General features: G+C 53.2%; 1 protein-coding gene across 1 annotated transcript; it reads left to right on the top strand.

The window, feature by feature from the left end:
• Positions 1-3427: 3427 nt before the first annotated feature.
• Positions 3428-4606, top strand: TPBGL (trophoblast glycoprotein like). The gene has a single exon (XM_060102923.1). The coding sequence runs from the start codon at positions 3428-3430 to the stop codon at positions 4604-4606; it is 1179 nt and encodes a 392-aa protein (XP_059958906.1).
• The last annotated feature ends 17223 nt before the right edge of the window (positions 4607-21829 follow it).

The raw sequence follows: 21829 nt of genomic DNA, 5'->3' as shown, positions 1-21829 counted from the left end.
GGCAAACAGTGAGCAATCCACTCGATGCATCAGAGAATAAACACACACACAGCCTCAGACACAACTGGACATACATTTATTGAACACCTACTGCATACTGAACACTGACAACCCCAAGATGGAGAGGGCTGTTCCTCCAGAGAACAGAGACCCCCAACTGGCTCACAGACTTGGTTCTGGGGGAACCTGGACAGAGAAAAGGAACACCTGCACAAAGAGGAGGGTGGGGAGAAGGCAGGGTAGAGGCATATACGGAGACAGCAAGTGGAGACTCACTCCTTTTACTAGCTACCATGAATTTGAGGTATTGGGAGATGAAGGAACATGGAACAGAACAAAACGACATGGGAACTAATTAGTCCCAGAAAAGGGCAATGCCTCATCTAGAGTCACACGGATGCTACGTGCCCAGACCCTAATGATATGGCTTTTCTTGTTTCAAAACCTTTTCCCTTCACGTTATCACAATAGCTCTGAAAGGACCAGGAATGACAGGAATTCAAAAGCCCACCTACTTTGCAGAAGTAGAAGCTGACAGCCCAGAGGTGGAGAGAGGTCCAAGGTGACACCAGACCCACCCTGGCATCTGTTCTTGGCCTCAGATTCCTGGGGTCAGGATGAAATTTCCCTGTGGTGCTGGCCCCTCTCAGATGCAGCTACTACCTTGGACAAAGCCCTGGGCAAGGACCCTGGGGCCAGGTTTCTAGGCAAAGCCCTGAGGACCACAGGCTTTGTGGCAAGTCCCTGGCCCTCTGGTCTCACCTCCCCATTTATAAAACACAGTCATTGCCTTGTTCTCTGCCACCTGATGGTCCTAGGTTCCCTCTGGTCCTCCTTTCACCAACTGAGGTGTCTAGCACCTGCATACACACCCCAACCCCCTACCACCAAAGCTGCCTGCTACTCAGCAGGCATCAGCCCATCAGAAACCAGCCGTCATGGGACCTGGAGAGGGAGATCTGGCTTTGGCAGTTGGTCTGTGATTTCTTAGTGGCTGGAGGCAGAAGGGGCTCTATGCAGCAGGACAGAAAAGCAAAGACCTTTTCATTCATTCATTCATTTACAAACATTTACTGCACAGTCTCCTGTGCTAGTCCCTGTACCGGAAACACAATAGTGAAGAAGAGCCAGTGTCTCCCACTGGGGGAGATGTCATGGCTGGGGCTTGGAGCTGACGTGGACCAGGACTGGGGTGAGTGCAAGAGCTGAGGGCCCAGCCTCAGTGGCATCTGTTTGAGCTCTTGTGCCCATATGAGAAGACACCACACCCTGTTAATTCCACAGACCGAGGGCATGGTGGAGGGCAGGCGTGGGCTCAGGGTGTGTTGGCTGACCTCTGGATACATGTGCTTGCACGCATGAGTCTGTAAGCTTGCCCCTCTGAGAACACACCCAGGCACTTGCATGGCCCCAGAGGTAGGAATGTTCAAATATGTATGTGCTTATGAATCTACGGACACATGCCAGGATGCATTCAAATCTATGTTTATATGTGCACACGTACAAATGAGCCTGCATGTACTTGCAAGAGGTACATCTGAGACTGCCTGGAACTGTGCACAAGCTTATGCAAGCCTTCCTATGCATGTGTATGCACACCCAAGTGAGCATGAGTGTGTGTGCTTACACGTGAACACATCTAGGTCTGTTTACGTGCTAAGATTGCTTCTATGTGTACACGTGCATGTACAATCACACATGTACATCTGTACAGACATGTCCAACATGCTTGTGCAAGTTACTATTCTCATCTGCCAATACTTGGGAGTGACAATGGGACAGGGGAGAGAAAGGGGAAGGGGAGGCCACCCCCCCACTCCCAGCATCAACAGCCCTGGGCCTTAACAATGGCCCTTGTCTGAGACCCAGGTCACTGCAGGGTCTACGTCTTCTCCTACCTCTTCTCCTTAAGTGGTGTCGATCTGTTGGTTGATCAGTTAAATATAACCTCAGGGAAGGAGTCAACCCAACAATCCCTAATTCAGGTGAAAGAGAATGACTCTTAGGTTGGGGGGAGCCTCTATCCCAACCAGCTCTGCTGATACCAGAAGGGCTTTCGGATCAAGTGTCAGCCTCTCCAGCCTGAATAATTCATGCCAAGGCAAGGAGTGCTCCCTTCTCAGGAGTCTGTCCCTTTAAATCAGGTCTGGAGCTGTCCAGTTCTGGAAAAAAAAAAAAAAATCCAGAACAAAACAAACCTATAAACAGCTCAGCCCTGGCCCCTTCTGAGACCCCCACTCCCTGCTGCAAAATCTGCCCCCGGTCTCACAAACCCTCCTACCCATTCAACATTTACAGGTGAGATACCCTGGAGGAGAGGAGGGGCAGCTGATGGTATCCAACAACCCTAAGGTCCTGAGACCCAGAAAAGCCTAGCGGGGGTACAAAGGTGCTGGGGCAGGGAGGGGACAGCAAAGAGCTGAATCACCACACCCACCGGGTCCCCGGGCCTAGGAGAGTGCTTGGGGGAAGAGTCCAGCCTGGTGGAGGAAATCAGATGGAAGAACTCCCGGCAGAGCAGCCAGTGACTTGGGGGGAGGAGGGGTGGAAGGAGGAGGGGATGTCGCTGACTTCCTCGGGTTGGATGGGGTGGGGTGGAGAAGACGTTGGTCTCCCGGGACTCGCAGGGTTTGTTGACCGAGCCACGCCTGATGTAACTGGGGTGGCAGAGGAGGGGGGATGAGGCTGGGGATTTCCCTCACTCCTAGCACAGCCCTCTCCTTGATCGCAAGGATAAGGTAGAGGCTGAAAAATGAGGAACTTTCCCAGCCCACCCCTCATCCCTGCCTGTGCTGGTAGGAGGAGCCCTAAAGTCCTCCCCCCAAATTCTCGGCCGGTGATGCTGACCCACCTGCTTGCTCTCCCTAGCCCGGCCCCACCCCACCCCACACACCCCAGAAAGGGAGGGGGAAGGTACCAGCCTAAACGCGGGGGCTAGGGGGAGATGAGGGGGAAATAAGTCAGAACCTCGGAGAGCCAAACTTCTCAGCAGTCCGAGAGCCCTAAGGGGGAAAGAGAAAGAGCAGCAGACGAAAGCCCTGGTTCTCGGGAGCCTCCCACCCCGCCTCTCCGCAAGGAGGGCGCGGAGACACAGCCGGGGGCGGAGGAGGAGGCCGGGAGGCGGGGAGGGGGGAGGCAAACCCTGCCCACTCGGCTCCGAGCCCAGAACGGCCGCGGAAGTCGGAGGCCGGTGCGCAGGGCGAAGAGGGCACCGGGGGCGGGGGGCTCCGCTCCCCGCCTGACCCCTCTCGCCCCAGCCAGGAAAGTGAAGGCTCCTCGGACTATAGAGCCAGCGGAAGGACCGACCACAACCGCCGGGCGCTCCCGATCGAAGACTTGCCCCACCCGCCCCCCTCCCCGCCCCCACGGGTCTCCGAACTCACTGGTGAGCGCGGCGGCCCGGGCGCTGGATGCGGGGGCAGCCGTGATGGCCCCGCGCGCGGGACAGCCGCAGCACAGGGGCCCGCTGCTGCCGGGGCTGCTGCTCCTGGCGGCGGCGCTGAGCCGACTCGCCGCGCCCTGTCCCTTCCAGTGCTACTGCTTCGGCGGCCCTAAGCTGATGTTGCGCTGCGCGTCGGGCGCCGAGCTCCGGCAGCCGCCGCGGGACGTGCCACCCGACGCGCGCAACCTCACCATCGTGGGCGCCAACCTGACTGTGCTGCGCGCGGCCGCCTTCGCCGGCGGGGACGCGGACGGGGAGGAGGCAGAGGCGGAGGCGGCGGGCGGCGTGCGCCTGCCGCTCCTGACCGCTCTGCGCCTCACGCACAACAACATCGAGATGGTGGAGGACGGCGCCTTCGACGGGCTGCCCAGCCTGGCGGCGCTCGACCTGAGCCACAACCCGCTGCGCGCCCTGGGTGGCGACGCCTTCCGCGGGCTGCCCGCGCTGCGCTCCCTGCAGCTCAACCACGCGCTGGCACGGGGCGGCCCCGCGCTGCTGGCCGCGCTGGACGCCGCGCTCGCCCCGCTCGACGAGCTGCGCCTCCTGGGCCTGTCGGGCAACGCGCTTAGCCGCTTGCCGTCCGCCGCGCTGCGCCGGCCGCGCCTGGAGCAGCTGGACGCGCGCATCAACGCGCTGGCCGGCCTGGACCCCGACGAGCTGCGCGCGCTCGAGCGCGATGGCGGCCTCCCCGCGCCGCGCCTGCTGCTCGCCGACAACCCCCTGCGTTGCGGCTGCGCTGCGCGCCCCCTGCTGGCCTGGCTGCGCAACGCCACGGAGCGCGTACCCGACGCGCGGCGCCTGCGCTGCGCCTCCCCGCGGGCGCTGTACGACCGGCCTTTCCTGGACCTGGACGAGGCGGTGCTGCGCTGCGCCGAAGGCGACGCCGACGGTCGCGGGGAAGAAGTGGAACTTGCCGGCCCGGAGCTGGAAGCCTCCTACGTCTTCTTCGGGCTGGTTCTGGCGCTCATCGGCCTCATCTTCCTAATGGTGCTCTACCTAAACCGCCGTGGCATCCAGCGCTGGATGCGCAACTTGCGCGAGGCGTGCCGGGACCAGATGGAGGGCTACCACTACCGCTACGAGCAGGACGCAGACCCGCGCCGCGCGCCCGCCTCGGCCGCCCCCGCCGGTTCTGGGGCCACTTCCCCCGGTTCGGGCCTCTGAGCTTCGCTTGTTGGGACTTGGGGGCTACCCCTGCCAGCTGATGACCTGTCCCGAGGCCGTGGGTATGAGACACCTGCGAGCTTGGGGCTCTGAGACCTACCCCTGACCGATCTGAGACCTTTGGATTATGGCATCTCCCCCACCTGGAGGCCCCAAGCTGTACCGCCCTCCCCAGCCTCTGAGAGCTGTCACCATCAAAGACCCAGAGACACCCTTTTCTGATTCCAGAAACCCCGTCCACCCATCCCAAGCTCTGACAGCCCTCCTGAACCACCAGAAGCCCCCTCCCCCTTTCAGCACTCACCCAGAGACCCTGTCCTTCAATCCAAAGGCCCTGGGACTGCTTCCACTACCCTGTGCTTTGAACCCAGACCTCTCAGCAGGAAACATCCCCCTAGACTACATTCCAGCTTGCAGCCCTCAGCTCCCTTCGAGGGCTCGGGGACCCTCACATCCCATTCTGGTCTCAGAAGCAGAGCAACCCCACCAGGAGGTTTCTGGGGACTTTGAGCCTTTTTTCTCGTTTGGGAGCTCTTAACTCTCCATCCTGCATAGAGACCTACATCCCGGGAGTCTGAGGGCTGGGCACCCTCCCCCAATCTGAGGATGTATTTCATACCACCCACCACCCCAGCTCTTGCTCAGGCCCCTCCCTTTCTTGGCCCAGGCTTGGGGTTCAGCTCTATCTCTCCCATCCGAGGGACAGGCACACCCCTTTATAGCCTTAGCGTGGAGCTGATCCTCAGCCTTTCCCCCTTTTGGCTCTGATACCCTAATACTCAGTCCTTGTCCCCAATCTCAAACTCTCAGCTCTTCACCCCGATCTGAGTTTCTTCCCCCTGCCCAAGTCTTAGGCTCTCAATTCCTCCTACATCCATCGCTTGCACTCAGTACCCACACTGCCACTCACTGGCTCAGGGTCCAGTGAGGAATCCATCCCTGGGATATGCTCAGCCCCCTCTCCTCTTAGGATGAGCTCTCTAGCCCTGCAAAACCCTGCAAAACAGGCGCAGATGCGAAGCACCCCGCAGCCATACTAGCAGATCCCCATGGGAGATCCTGGAGGAGAGAGTCCTGGGGGTGCAAAGTAGATGGTCTGGCCTCACAACCAGGGTCACCTGACCATTGTGCCACAGAGAGGGGTGGGTGAAGGGCTCTGAAGGGCTGGGAGCTGCTGGCCACATGCTCTTTCCCACCCATGTGACTCTTCTCCCTTGGAGAGTCCTCTCTGCCACCTCCCCACCCCTGTCCCCCCGTATGCCTTCTGGAAGAGGAAGGGAAAAACCCTCCGGTCCAGGGTCAGAGCCTCAGCGCCCTGCCTTCTGTATGATCCCAAAGCACAACTGGTGAGTGGGAGGGGCCCGCCTCTCCCGGACTCCCACCCCCTGGGTCAGGCAGAATGGCTGGCCTGTGCTGCCTCTGCACACAGGAAGTCACCCTCCTTCAACATATTGCCTTGAGGCCTGCCTTCCCACCCCACCCTGGAAATCTGGATCTCCCTTGGGCAGTTTTCTATAAAGTCTGCAATAATCTCAGATACTCTGCTCTTGTAAACGGTGCCATGTCATTCCTGCTGACCTTGGGTCATTAAAGGGGGTGGGAGGGGACACTTAGAGCAGTTTAGACCTTCCTGAGGTGAAGCAGTGACTCTTGATGTCTTCTCCCGGACTGTGGGAGAAGAAAAGGGCTCTGACTGTACATAGTAAGCTTGAGGCTACACACATGGAGGGACTTCCCATTGGGATGGCATTACTCTCCAAACCAGTTCGCTTTTTATGCTGAGACAGTGTTATCCGCAGCCAGGGTAGGGTCCTGCACTTCCTCTACATCCTCTTACCCTTCGGTTCCTCATCACTGAGGTGGGGCGGAGGGTCACGGGGGGAGATGTAGTTGGACTGACAAACACTAGCACCAGACGAGGCTATCAGGGAAAAAATCCAGCTGCAGAGAATCAGAGGCAGTTAATTCAGACAGAAAAGAGGAGGAATCATTATCTGCTGCTTTGGCATCATCCCCTCTGTTGAACTACCTGGTACTCCCTTATGTCCTGTGTCATGCCACGCTCTCCTGGCTAGAGGGTTAAGACCTGCACCTTGGAGATGTGAGAGGCTGAGAAGAGAGGTAGCCTAGCAGTGGGCTAGGATAAAATAGCCTAGCTATTTTAGATAGCTAATAGATGTGGATAAAATAGCCCCTTGAGATATGTGGGACAAGGAGACAGGTGGGTTCTTGGCCAGTAGGGCCAGGATAAGAGGCTGTCTCCTACCTCAAGGTCCCCAGGCTGGATTATTTTACATTCAGGGTCTCAGAGCAGTGAGAGGCCTCTCACTGTTGTGGCCTCTCCCGTTGCGGAGCACAGGCTCCGGATGCGCAGGCTCAGCGGCCATGGCTCACGGGCCCAGCCACTCCGCGGCATGTGGGACCTTCCCGGACCGGGGCACGAAGCCGTGTCCCCTACATCGGCAGGCGGGCTCTCAACCACTGCGCCACCAGGGGAGCCCTAATTCTAGAATTTGTGTCTTCTAAACATTGAAAGGAACCTCAGAGGTAACGCAGGAAGTCTCATAAACTGTGTCAAGGAGGAGCACCCTCTCTCGAGGAGCTTACTCCCTCCCCTCCTGGGAGCATCCCTTTCAGTGCCAGAGAAATCTGCCTGGAACTCCCTGACAGTCCCAACTTTGCCCTGAGGCCAGGAGCACACCTCACCCCAGGACAGCTCTTCACAGAGTGGTTGGCAGGGCACGAGCCTCCTCATCTTCTCCCAACAAATTCCCTACCCCTTCTCCCAGTCATTCCTCGTGAGAAGGGGTTAAATTCTCTTGAAGCATTCCCATCCATCAGTGACCTTCAAAGGGTGCTTTGCCAGTCCCGTAGGGGAAAATGGTGATGTTCTCTCTAACACAGGTTAGAGAACTGTGTCTCTAACAGGTCACCCTGCCCACCAACCCACCCCACCCCACCCCCTGCCCCCGCCGCCCAGTTCCAAAGACATAATGTAATGTAGCCTAAGACTATAGTAAGTCCTGGCAAATAAAACATGCTTCTAGCTGTGGTACACTGTCAGCAAAAATCTTTGAGGGTTTTAGATGAGAGCTGATGCTAAGCTAAATATCAAATCAATAGTTGTCAAAAATCAACTAACTGAGTACCTAATGTATGCCAACTGACATTTAACCTTAGTGCCATTCACTGACTCCCATTAAATGTTGTCTCTGAGCAGCTTCCCTTCTTGTAGCCTGTCAGTGGCCTTTGGCTTTATGGACCTATCAGCAGGGCCCCAGGGCCCCAGCCTCCTCTGCAAATCCAGCCATTTTCTTAGTCTCTACTAAATACAACTTTGCCAGTTCTAGAAAAGCTAATGCCCTAGAGGAGAAATTCTATTCAGTCAAGTTCTAGAGAAAAGAAGTCCCAGGAAACCATGAGAACTCAGAGTAAGGGCCCCTGTACCCAGCCTAGGGAAATTTCTTAAAGTCACATTTAAGCAGGGTTTTGAGGGATGAGTAGGAGTTTGCAGGACAGAGAAAGATCAGAAGTATCAGCTTGTACAAAGGTCTAGATGCAGGAAGATCTGTTAGTCTGATAATTCAAGAAGATCATTAATGGCTGGGGGTAGCTAGGATGATGTGTGTGGGTAAGATGGTTCTGCGTTCCCTTCATTCTCCACTGGGAGGAACTAGAGGGACTTCTGCCCTCAGAGGAGAAGTCAGGGAAGTGGGAAGGTATGCTATGTGGGCCAGGAGAACTGCGTGGTTCTCTTACTTGTTCCTTCCTTCTGCCCATCCTTTTTGTGCCAGGCCTCATGCTGGGCACAGGAGACAGAGAGAGGAGTCAGCTAAGCCGTGCCCATGGGAAGCCAGAGGGTCAGGGGGGTAAGAGAAGGGGCCACAAAGAGGTCTTGCAGGAAAAGGTGAGATGGAGGGGTCTGGCTGGCCCTCCCCTGACACCTTGACATCACCCACTCACTGCAGACCCTCTCTCAGCAGTGCCAGGGACCCACCGAACAGTTAACCTCCCCCTCTAATCAGATTCTGTGAATGCTGCTGGAAGTTTGAGATGGGCAGGTGACTGCAGAGGCTAAGTGCTAGGGGGGAAAGCTCCATCCAGGATGTGCCCTTAAAGAGCAGGTGGGATAGAGAGCAGGTAGAGAAGGAGAGAAAAGGTGTGTGACTGTCAGAAATGTGATACATATCAAGGCAGCTCTGCACCAAGAAACACGTCAGCCTTCCTGGGGTTCTGTGACCCTGTAAAAACTGAAATTTCCTCTCAAACACAAAGGGAAGCCACGATCACCATCTCCTTGAGAAGGCTTTTACTTCTGTGACCCCTTTCCTACCCAGGCCCCTCAGGTCTGGCGTGGGAATAAGTGAGGGCCCAGCTGGAGTCCAGAGGACTGGGTTTCAGTCTGAGCTCAGCATGACTTGCCACGTCGCCTGGACCCTAGTTAGTCGGAAACATTGGTTAGGCCCTACTGTGTGCTGGGTGCTGGGGATTCAGCAGTGAACACAGCAGAGCCGGCTCATGCCTTTCTGGTTCAGTCCGACCCCGACTGTGGACACCCCCTGCCCCTCCCTGGCTCCAGGTTCCTTCTGTCAGGCCAGGGCTGGACTTGTGACCTCCAGAGGCACTGCCTGCTCTCACTGAAGTCCATCTCCTTCTTCATTAAGTCTCTGCCTGGCAGACTCACGGCCCTAATTTACGGGCATGGCCTTTCCCGGACTGGTAGAAGTGACAGGGGCAGTTAATATTCCTGTGGTAATGAACTTGGCTGCCTTCAGAGTCCCCGCCTTTGCCCCCCACCCCTCCCTCTCCACCTCCACCCTCTTCCCTCAGCCCTGCCTCACAGCGATTTGCCCGGGGATGGCCAGTCCCATGGAGACCCCCTCGACTAACCCTTCAGTGTACTGGTGGGGAAGTTGCGGCCCAGCGAGTGCAGGAGCCCATCCAGGCCACCCAGGATGTCAGGAGCAGAGCCGATCCAGAGCTCAGGGTGCCCCCTGGGGCCATCCCTGCCCTGCTCTGGGTCTGAGTATCTGGCAGTGCTGCCCCAGATCCAAACTCTGTATCTCCACCCCGTGGTCATTGCCTCCTGCGGCCAGGCCTGTGGTGACCTGGAGATAAGCAAAAAGCCAGCAAGGAAGGGGTGGAGAGCTCTCTTCAGCCTCCATCAGCAGCTTCCAGGAGGCCTTAGAAACCTGCTCCAGCCTCTTGCAGGCAGAAACTCTGATGCGGGCTCCTTCTCAAGGGAAGGGGCATCTCTACCCCTCTCCGAGAGGAGAAAGGGGCTTGTTCTGGACCCGCAGGCTCTGAGGTCCCCCTGCATGAAACTCATCCTTCCTGAGCCTCTCCTCTCTGCCGAGCACCTGCTGAGATGGACCATACCCGGCTCCTGTGCTCAGTAAAGATGGGGCCACTGTGATAATGAAGGCATGGGGGCTCCAAACTAAGGTGACCATCCAAACTAGGAAACTTTGGAGTGTGAAAGGGACCTCTATTAATAATTACACTGGGACAAGAGTAAACTAGGACTGTACCAGGCTGTTGGGCCCTGGGCTACAATGACTTTTTTTTTTTTTTTTTTCCGTACGCAGGCCTCTCACTGTTGTGGCCTCTCCCGTCGTGGAGCACAGGCTCCGGATGCGCAGGCTCAGCGGCCATGGCTCACGGGCCCAGCCGCTCTGCGGCATGTGGGATCCTCCTGGACCGGAGCACGAACCCATGTCCCCTGCATCGGCGGGCAGACTCTCAACCACTGCGCCACCAGGGAAGCCCTACAATGACTTTTGACAAGACTTGGAGAGGAAAAGAAAAAGTGCCAGACTGCTAGACTAGCTAGTCTTCCAGCTCTAGATAACTAATACACTCCCTGTCCTTGCCCCTGTCCTCCAGCCATGCTAAACAACTTCCTGAATGCTATTCTCTAGCCACACCAGACTACTCAGATTTTAGTAACAGAGCCCAGCTAGCTATTCCAGGCCCCATACCTTTGCTCACACAGTACCCTCTGCCTGGGATGCCTTACCCCCAACAGAGAGCAGCAGGACAGCTCAATGGTCCCCTCTGCTTTCCTGACCTCACCCTCTTCCTCCTGTCTCAGGAGCCCCCACCAAGACCTTCATTTGGACTGATTTGTTTTCTGGCCCATTGTCTGCACCAGACCAGACACTCGCTGCAGGGGCTGGGCCCAGTTCCCTTTTGGGTGCCTGACCCTGGTGCACAGAGATTTCTGAGCACCGCACCGCACAGAAGTCCAAAGCACAGAGGAAGAGGCATCACGCAGGGCTCGTGGCCTCCCTCTGCTGCATGTCTGATGCCCACTCCCTTTAAGTCCCACAACCTCTCACCTTGTTGAACTGAGGCTGCAGTTATAGAAGATGCCTGCATGGTCAGCTCCTTGTTACTATTCAGTAAAGTGAGAGAACAGAAAGAAAAAGCAGCTTTAGAATATGTAATCATGTAAGACATAATTTAGCTTTAGCTTTTAGACTTTGACTTTTTAATACAATTATAGCTTTCTGGCCCTCCATTTGGGATTCTTGTCCAGCGTCCTATCTGGGCAACATCTGCCGCTGGCTCAGCCTGCCTCAGCCTTGGTTCCTTGACCCAGGGAGCTATAGTGACATCTATTGGCCAATTTGTGAGAGTGGAACCAGTTTTAACTTTTTTTCATACATGCGCCATCTGCTGGTGAACATGGGAATGTTCCTTCTTTCATTTAGTCAAATCCATTCAGCAAATATTTTATAAAGTGCCTACTATGCGCCAAGCGCTATGCTAGGAAGAAGCTGGCAGCTGTTCTAGGCACTTTACATATATTAACCGATTTTAGCCTCATGACAATTCTATGAAGTAGGTGTTATTATTCCTACTTTACAAACGAACAAACTAAGACAAAAATGAATAATTTGCTCACTGCTAATAAAGGGGTCAAGTTGGGGTTAGAACTCAGAGCCCATGTGCTTGTACCAAGAACAAGTAAATAAACAAGTAAGATACCTCTTATGAGGGAAATAAACAGAGTGTTGTAAGAGTGATGGGAAAGGTTGTCCTTTGAATGGGGTAGTCAGGCAGGCTCCTCTGAGAAGGTGGCTTACCCTGAAGAATGGGAAGGAAGGAGCTCTGCAAACCGCCTAGGAAAGATCAATCCAGGCAGAAGAAACAGCGAGTGCAAAGGTTCTGAGACTGAATATTCAAATATTGAGTAGGAGGCCAGTTATGACCATTCTACCCCTAAATACCTCTCCAATCAATCCTTCTTCTGCTTCCCCACCTGGTCCCAACTTCTACATCTCTCAGCTGGATCCCTGTCCCAGCTTCCTTCTTGATCCCTTTGCCTCCAGCCTTTCCCTCTGGTCCACCCTCTGCCGTGCAGCCAGAGTGATCCTAAAAGTGCATGAAGCTGATCCATCTCACTGCCCTGCTTAAAACCTGTCCCACCGTCTTCTGGATAAAAAGCTCTTTGGACTGATCATATTTAACCTTCCTCCCCATGGCTATGGTCTGCTCCCATCTCCTGTTAGCTCTTCTGGTTCCCTTCATTCTAGCCAAACCGAAGTCCTTACAATTCCTTGAAGGTCCCAGGTTGTCTCACCACCTGGGGCTTCCCATGGGCCACCCCTTCTATCTGGAATGCCCATAGCCTCTCCTCACCTGATTAACGGCTTCTCGTCCTTCAAAACTCAGTTGAAGCAATCCCCTTTCTAGGAAGCTTGCCTTATTTCCTATCCCACCCGCCCCTCTTTAGTGCTCCCATGGCACGCCATGAGTATGTGTCAGCCCCCATCTCCAATATCCCTCAACATGAAGTCCAAATCTTTTTCATCATGCCTTATATTCCTGTGAATTCGTGAGCTCCTTGAAGGAAGGGATTGTCTTATTAATATTTGTGTCTTCAAGGCCCAGCATAAGCCCCAGCAAATGGTACATGCCCAGTAAATAGTTTGCAGTGTGTGAGCTATAGATTGTTTAGTTTCTTTTTTACCTTTTTTTCTTTTTTTGCTTTTTATTGGGATACATATTTGCATAGAGTAAAAACCCACTCTTTTTTGGCATACAGTTTTATTTTGACAATCAAGATATGAAAGAGTTCCATCACCCCCCAAAATACCTCCTGCTGCCCCTCTGTAGCCAACCCTTCCTCAACTCCAGCCACTGGCAACTAGTGGTCTGTTTTCCATCCCCATAGTTTTGCCTTTTCCAGAATGTCCTATAAATAGATGCATATGTATTTATCCTTTTAAGTCTAGCTTCTTTCACTTAGCATGAGGCATTTGAGATTCATCCTTCTTGTTGTAGGTACCACTAGTTTGTTCATTTTTATTGCTGAGTAGTATTCCATTGTATGGCTGTACAATAGTTTATCCATTCACACTAGTTGAAGAGCATTTGGGTTGTTTCCAGTTTTTGAGTTATGAATGCATCCATTATTAACGTTCACATACAGGTTTTTGTGGGGACATAACTTTTCATTTATTTTGGGAGTGGAACTTCTAAGTCTTATAGTAAGTATCTTTAAACTTATAAGACACTGCCAAACTGTTTTCCAAAGTGTCTGTACCATTTGGTATGCCCACCAGCAGTATGTGCGTGTTCCAGGTCCTCCACACCCTCGCCAGCACTATTTATTGGGAAGAACAATTGGATAGCCTTTGCACCTTTTTGGAAAATCAGTTGTTATATACAGGTCTATTTCTGGATTCTGGAGCTCATTCCATTGATATGGGTGTCTATTCTTTCACCACTACCACACTGTCTTCATTACAGTAGCTTCATAGTAAGTCTTGAGATCAGTTAGTAGGCAACTCCAATGTTGTTCTTCCTTTTAAAAATCGCTTGGCTATTCTAGTTCCTTTACCTTTCCATATACTGTTTAGGATCAGCTTGTCTACACATACAAAAGAAAAGAAAAAATCCTGCAGAGATCTTGATTTGGACTGCACTGAATCTATAGTTTGTAGAGAATTGACATCTTCTAATCCATATTGAATCCATATTCAATATTGAATCTTCCAATCCATGAACATAGCACATGTCTCAATTTGTTTAGGTCTTCTTTGATTTCTTTCATCAGTATTTTGTGCTTTAGAGATGTACATAGAGATTATGCACAGATTTTGCTATTTATACCTAAGTATATTTCCATTTTGGTGCTTTGTAGGTGGTATTATCTTTTTATTTGGCATTGTCTTTTAAATTTCAAGATCCAGTTGTTTGATACAGAAGTATAATTGATTTTTGTATACTGATCATGCATCCTCATTGATCATCCTCTTCTTCTGGTTCTTTGTGAGTTATTTTAGATTGTGTCCTGGACACTGTGAATGTTATGTTGTATAGACCCTGGGTCCTGTTATAATCCTTGATAGAACGTTGATTTTGTAGTTGTTGTCATCGTTTTTTCAAGAGGTTACCAACTGATTTAGTTTCAGACCCAAAGTTGTCTGTTGGGTGGTGGGTGGTTCTAATCGCAGCACAAATCCACAAGAGAAAAGAGAAATAAAAGGGAAATCTACCCCATGAAGGTTACTTCTCCAAATTTTTACTTCCAGGACCATTTGCCTGCTTTTGTTTAATTTTCAGAGTCATTAGGTAGTTGTGTTTTGTATTTTTGTCCAGGGTTTTTATGAAATCAGTAGGAGAGATAGACTGTAGTGGACTTACTCTGTTTTGGCCAGAATTTGAAACTCCTACACAATTTTGATTTGCTGAAATTTTTAAAAGCTAAGACAAATGAAGTCTCAGAACACCATGAAGACAGTGACAGGAGAAAAGCTCAAAGCTAAGAGGTAACCGCAAAGACCTCTTCCATGTTTAGAGCCTTGTTTAGGTGTCAGGGTACTCCTTCTAAATTGTGGTATCCAGGCCAATAGGATTATTTCTATTTTTTGGATGAGAAGATTAAGGAAGAACTGGTGACTTGCCTATTTGGTCTCAGATCTAATCCCCTGACCTTCTCCTGCTCTGTATTGCAGGGCATTCACCATTGCAAACTACATTCCCCAGGAGTCCTTGAAAATTAACTTTTAATTCGAGTCTGCCATTAGGAGGGCAGAAGGAAAGGAGAAATCAGAGTATTTCCCCCACCCTCTTGCTTTGGGAAGCATTCCAGGAGCAGAGGCTTTTCTTCTACGGTCTGGATTCTTCAGCTACTCTCTCCCTCAACAGCCCTACTGGGCTTCCCTGGTCCCAAGCTCCATAACACCACCTCCTCTCCCTTGTCCTTCCACCCTACAGATGGTAGTGATTTCCTATTGTACCTGGGTTGCCTTACATCCCATTTGCCCTTTCAACTCTTGCAACATTTTCATAACCAGTTTCTTTGATTAAATTCCTGCTACTGATATACTGGCATAGGCTCTGTTTATCTGGACTTGGACTGACACATGATATAGTCCACGTGGGAGGGCAGAATCAAAGTCTAGCTCATGTCTCCTGATTCAAATGTCAGTGTCTGCCCATTACCCTTCTCTGGCTGGGAGCATCAGAGGAAAGAGACCACCTTCTGGCTGACCAGGAGGGCAATGCACTGATCTAAGCTGCACAGTATTCTACAGGAATGTAAAAAAAAAAAATGGTTTCACACATATGACCGATTTTCTAGGAAAGCCATCTTACATTCAGCAGCATCTTCCTTTCATGTTAATATGATACACTGTCATTTAGGACTCTGAATCTTCCTCACCTATATCCCCACCCCTCCCATGTATTCTTTTGGAACAGGGTAAGTCATGGAAAACTGAAGTGACTTCGGGGAGAGCCAGCAGAGCAGGAGATGAGAACTGAGTAAGAACCAGGGCTGGGACTGGGACAGGACTCCAGCTGAAGTGGTCAGTGGTGCCAAAGAGAAGATGGGATGGCTTCACCCCAGGAGCAAACCAGGGGTCATGGGATCCAGTGGCGTCTGAGAGGGATCAGAGGTTTGGCAACTTCCCCAGGACCAAAGGCTGGTAAATGGCAGCGAGGGGAGGAGAGGGGGTGAGCAGCCAGGTTGGAGGTGGGGCCACCACCTGACCCAGCTAGTCCAGGGCAGCAGGGACAGCTTCTGCTGGTCTATGTCCTGCCATGGGCTTATGAGACAGAAATAAAAGCACAGCCGGCATCTGTCATAAAAGACCTTTAATGGTCTCCTATTTATGGTTCTTTTTTTCATTTGTCCTGTTAGAGTTGAATAAACTGTAATAACTTATCTGACATAATAAGGAATGCCACAGGTACAACAGATAAACCTGGCAGGTGGCCCAGGAATAAGGGTGTCACAAAAGAATCACTTAACAAAAGGGCCACAGACCTGGAGACCAGTCTCCGCCACCTGTCACTCCTCACACCCAGGATCCACACACAGTACCAGGTTAAGTGCTGGCTCCCATTGGAAAAGAAGACGCAGCCCCCTCCCCCAGCATCTGTGGCTAGACCCTAACACTGAGCAGAGATGTCCCAGGAAGACGGTCCATCCAACCATCATCTCCCGAGTGCTCCTGGATCTCCAGGGCAGGCCATGACCACAACCCGAATTTGTGAGCCCCCCTTCATACCCACCTCTCCCATGACCCTTGCAGTAATCCCTTTGAGGTGGGCAGAGCCGGGTACTATCTCCATCTTACACAAGGGGAAACTGAGGTCAGGTTCCCAAGGGCACACTTGGACTGAACACAGAATAGCGTTGGGCGCTCTTTCTCCCATGCCACATGGCTTGTTGTGCCCCAAGTCTCACATTTCCACCTGGATGCCCTGGGTGCGGGCCAGGCAGGATGCTGTGCCAAGGGCTGGTCCAGGTCTCCCCAAAGTGCCCACCTCTTAGTCAGCCCCAGTGAGGGACCTGGGCAGAGGGGCAGACCAGCAGGAAGAGAATTTGGGGGACTGGAGGTAGGGAACCAGCCTCTCTTCAGACACCCGCCTGTTGCCCATACATTCAGTTGACCGCAGATGTGGGAATGGAATCCTATTAGAATTGCTCTAGGGAAATTTGCTGCTTAAAGGGTCTCTGGAGGAATCCTGCCTTCATAGGAGGGACTTCTGTCATAAAGTCCTCCCTTAGCATTTCTTTTACTAAAGCTGGCTGTATATAAAGAGGAACCTAACTCTAGTTTCCCTTCCCACCACGCTGTCCCTCTGCCATCTCATGGGCCTGGGCCAGGGAAGTGGGGTGTCACACTGGGGCACAGACACAAGTCCTGGGGTGGGGCTGGGCCTCTTTGCTTCCTCCATGGTCCCCCACAATGCCTGGGCCAATATCAGGGCCAAGACCCATCCTCACAGCACCAGGCCCCCGCCCAAATGAAACCCAGGCCGGAGCTTCAGTGGGGGTGGGCTACAAAACCATCAAGCGCGCGTGTGTGTGTGCGCGTGCGCGTGTGTGTGAATAAGCAAATGCTTGGGGCTGGGTCTGTGACCCAAGTTCCAATACAATGATACTTTGTATTGGAATGCTAGAGTCATTCCAACAGGAAAAGCAAGAATAGAAGCTGGGCTTGCTGGTCTAAGATCAAACCTCAGAACGGTGGTTTGAAGAAGTTTTTCTTCAAAAGAAAGTTTAAAGGTGAAACCTCAATAGGCCTGACAGATAAAAGCAGAGTTGTTCTGGTGGAAGTGGGAATGCGGGGGGAGGGCTGGAGACCTATTCTTTGCCTCCACCCCCATTCTCCCACCTTAGCAGCCCCTGACAAAGCTCTATGGCACACCAGGGGTTCCACAGCACCTGGTTTGAAAACCAGTGTGTCAGAGTCTATGGGTCATGGGTCCTGGGGATCTGTGCTTTGACTTCCCTTTCGGGGTGAAGAGTTGGGAGAGAGTGATGGGGGGAGGATGCTCCCCCTTCAACTGGCCTCTCTGAAGCCACTGTGCAGTGAGCCTGCAGGGGAGTGGTAGAGGTGGGGATCCTGCCCCATGGGTAGGCCATTCCAGTCCTGGAAGGAGAACAAAAGTGATGGAGCTGCCTGGGCCAGGAAAGCAAAATGCCAGGCCCAATGCAGGCTTATGCACGAGAGTCGGGGGAGTCTGTTTTGGTCCTTGTTGACTTTAAAAACCAGAACAGGTATAGGCCTATGTCCATGAGACCCTGTAAGAGTTCAAGATTGGGGCCTAATGCCTTCCTCTGGGATGGGTGGAGGATGTCCAGCCCCCAGTCGCTGGCAGGAGGGAAGCTGCCTTTGTGGGCTGCTGAAACCACCGGGGATGCGTCAGCTGGGGCTCAGATCTCAGCGTAAGAGGCCTGGGTTTTCCCCAGACCCAAATCCCTCCTCAAGCGTCACCAAGAAGCGACAATTGGCAGCTCTGATTGATCCTGGAGGGGGTCTTACACTTTGAAGGGAAGGGGCAGGCAATTTCTATTCCACTTCACCCTTGGGGTTCTCTAGTGGGGTAGTGGGGGTGGGGGGTTAGCACCCCTGGGCCTGGGGGACGAGGCTCTCCCTAACCTGGGATCAGATCCAACGCTTCCTGGCCTCTGACACCAAGGTGTGCCCCCGCCCCCCTAATCACTGACACAATCCATGTTCAGTCTCTCTGTCTTGGTTGCTGGGACCACTGCCTGGAGACACAGCATTCCTGAATAGTATCTGAATTTCCCTCTCGGCTGGGTCACCAAAGCCAAACTGGCCTCGTCTCATCCTGGCTGACCTCTGCCTAAGTGAGACGGGAGCAAGAGATGAAGATGGGTGGGAGGGCTCAGCCAGCGGCAAACTTCCTGTGTGACCCTGGGCTACTCCCCCGCAGCGGCAGGGCCACAGCCTGGGCAGCCCTGTGCAACTTACAGAGCTGATTTTCATCTCCTCTGGGCCTCACAAGTTCCTTGAGTTGGGCGGGAAAGGGATGGCTATCTCATTTTACAGTTAGGGAAACCAATCCCAAGAGGTTGAATGAGTTGCTCAAGCTCCTCAGCTGGGTGGTAACAGCCAACACGGAGAGGCATCGTGGACTTGCAGGCCAGGGTGCTCTTCACTGCACCATGTGGGACCAGCTTGTCAGCCACTCCCCCAGCTGAACCAAGACCCCAAGTGAGCCCACTCTCAGTTTGTCTGGGCTCTGAGACTGAGAAGGCCCGTGGAGTCCAGCCAAAGAACTCTGTCCTTATCTTCACGGGGACTGAACTCTTCTCTCGGTTGGAAGGCTGAGGAAGTCCAGCTGGCCCTCTGCCTGCAGACTTTCACCCCGGGCCATGCTCTCCCTTCCTGCCCAGACTGCTATCTACATGCCACCCGCATGGCCCACTGCAAAGTCTCGGTGTGGAGAGGCATGGTCAGCACAGGCTCCAAATGTGTGGACAGAGAGAGCTAGTACTGTGGGCTGGTGCCTGGAGCCCAGTGGGGCTCCCCCACCCCCAGTTTCACTCCAAGGGTTCCCCTGGACAGGCTGACTCCAGATGGAGAGGGGCCCTGCAGAGAAGAACTCAGTCATGCTTGGGGGCTGCAGGAGAAGCGGGGTCTGGAGCCAACCAGAAACTTGGAAAGATGATCTGGATGTTCTTTCTCTCAGGAACAAGCCTGAGTGTCCCACTGGGCTGCAGTGCATGTCTGTGCAGGAGGGCGCCCAGCCCAGGGGCAAGTGGGGCTAAACTCCAGCCTGTGACCAGTCAAGAAGCTGTGCATTCCAATGTGGGTTGAATCCACCTGGAAGTGACACCATTTCTAATTCACATCAAGGCACTATACAGACTAGCAGCCATCATGGAACCCTGAATGCAATGGCCCCCCTCGCTACTTCCCATAAAACTTTCCCTTGATCATGAGCTTCCTGAGGACAGGGGCTGGGACTGACCCAACTCTGTGTCTCCAGTGCTCAGCACCAAGCGCAGAAGTTGTCAACCAAGGATGGTTAAGCCAAATTCAAATGAACTTGACCACTGCCCTTCTGCAACCCTGGGCCCAAAGAGTAAATAAAAGGCTAAATGGGCCCATGATGCTTCTTGCAGCTGGAGAAATTTCAGTTCAACACTGGGATAAACCCAAAATGGTGAGTGTGATTTTGAGGTGGAAGGAGGTCAAGAAACCAGCCTGACAAAGCTTTTGTGTGACCGGGTTAGGGATGGGGGAAGAGGTCTATATGTAGGCAAGTGATCACCCCAAATCCTAAAGGGTCTTATACCAGCCCCAGAGGTTCCAGAAGACAACCCTGAAGAGCATATGCTTGCCATGCATTGTTCCAACAACTCATTCACTCTCCAGCTGCCCAAATGAGGTACAGACTGCCCAGCACGTTCTGGGAGGGGCTGGATGCAGCTGGGACCCCAGAACTGGCCATGGGTGTGTGACTGCCCCAAGCTGACTTGGTTCTGACCTGGAGTAGGGGTCCCTAGGGTTGAGTCTTCATGAGATTCAGAAGGGAAGGGCTGGGATACAGTGCCAGGCACATGAACTGGGTAATTTCACCATGGAAAATGGTTGCTCCGTCCACCCCAGGAGGGGCTGGACTGAAACAGGTTGAGATGCAACTTATACAATAAAATTTTGCCATCTCCCTTTTCACAAGTAGGGGACAGGAATAGAAAGGAGCAAGAGATCCCCTTGTCCTGCTAATCACTATATTTGCTTGGGTATAAGTAAACTTCAGGACATCCAAAGCGGGTGTGGAGTACTGGAGGGCTCATCACAAGCTCTTCCCCACCCACCTCAGCAAATACAAGCTCTGTCCTTCTGTAACACTCGGGCCCTAGGGCCAAGCAGCTCATGCTAGCTATGGCCACAGCTTGACATCACGCAACCCCTCAGGAGCCCAAGAAGGGCCTTTCTCAGGCCTGGCGTGGGTGTGGGGTGGTGGTGCTAGGTACTCTCCATGGCCCTGCCACCTCTGGGGTCCAATGAATCCTTGCTGGTGGCAGACAGGTCAGAGTCAGTGGCTCTGGCTCCACCCACCAGACCAGAAGCTCTAATGTTCACGAATTCTTGGAGGCAGAGCTGGGAGGGCGCTTTGTGATCATCTGGTCAAACCCCTTGGTTTTCTAGGTGAAGAACTGAGGCCCAGAGATGGAAAGGAATTTGTCCAAGGTCACACAGTAAGTGAGCAGCAAAGGTCAGACAAAAACAGATACCTTTGAACACTTTCTGCCTCATTGTCTGCCTGCCCTGTTGCCCTGGAAATGCCCCATGTCCCAGTCACACCACCACTAGCCAATGGGTACTGGGTACCCATGACACTGGCAACTACTGGGGGGTTCATCAACTCCCCAAGGAAACAAAGGAGTCCCCCCCTTCCTTTTGGGCGAGGGCATCCTGATGGACCCTGCCACCTTCTGGGGAAGGATCCTCTTTGACTGTGGGCACAGTGACCTCAGGTGCTCTCTCCTAGCCTGCAGGGGCAGCCCAGCCCGGCCCTGGGGAACTGCAAGGGCAGGAGGACACCGGTGGCCCTCACTTCCCACACCAGTGATCACGTCAGGGATCACTGATCGCTCTTAGGTCTACAAAGGAAGGGAGCTAGGCAGACTCTCATCTTCCCACCCCGCCCCCATCTCTCAGAGTCACCCTTCAGGAAACCTCCTCGGGACCTTGGTGCTTTCTGAAGACCCCTCCCTTCTCTCTCTCTTTCTCTGTGCATATTTGTAGATAGGACACACACACAAGATACAAGGCAGTTAGGATATTACATCCTGACGATACTGAAATAGACTTGGGCTACTTCACACAACTTGCCTTAGACTAGGTAACTGCTGGTAAGAAAGTCAGTCCAGCTACTTTGCTCCATTCCTGGGGTCCACAAACCTTCACCAATGTCACTGTCAGTCACAGAGGGACATGGGGGGATGGGGGAGAAAGGGGAGAGGTGCTTGGTAGGTCCAAACTGCGAAAAGAACTGCAGTTCTTGCGGATGGAGAATCTATCCACTGGTCTGCCCCTCCCAGCCAGAAGTTGGCCTTCGATTCGGTCACGTTTTCGCTGCCAGAACTGTGTTAATCACCTGGGATGGTGGACATCCTCTCACGTGTCTTGAGCCCCCATCCCCACCCCTCCAAGCCCTCGTGCCCCATCTTCCCCTTTCTGCTCCCCATCCCAAGTCAAATTCCAAGACCAGAGCCATGTTGGCCTTTCTGGGGGTCAACAGGAAAAGAGGGGGGAGATGGAGAGGTGACTGCAGCGAGAGTGGTGAGGGTGGTGCACGTGGCCCTGTCGGCATGGTGATGGGGCCAATCCTGAGGCCAGAGGTTCACCACCGTGACCTGAAAGGCCACTGGGGCCCCCGGGAGAAGCTGGAAGAACAAAGGGGAGGGGGAACCAGGGCAGGAAGAAGACAAACAAG

This window comes from Mesoplodon densirostris, chromosome 7, assembly GCF_025265405.1.
Source record: "Mesoplodon densirostris isolate mMesDen1 chromosome 7, mMesDen1 primary haplotype, whole genome shotgun sequence".
NCBI lineage: Eukaryota > Metazoa > Chordata > Mammalia > Artiodactyla > Ziphiidae > Mesoplodon > Mesoplodon densirostris.
This window is presented reverse-complemented; position numbering and strand designations above follow the sequence as displayed.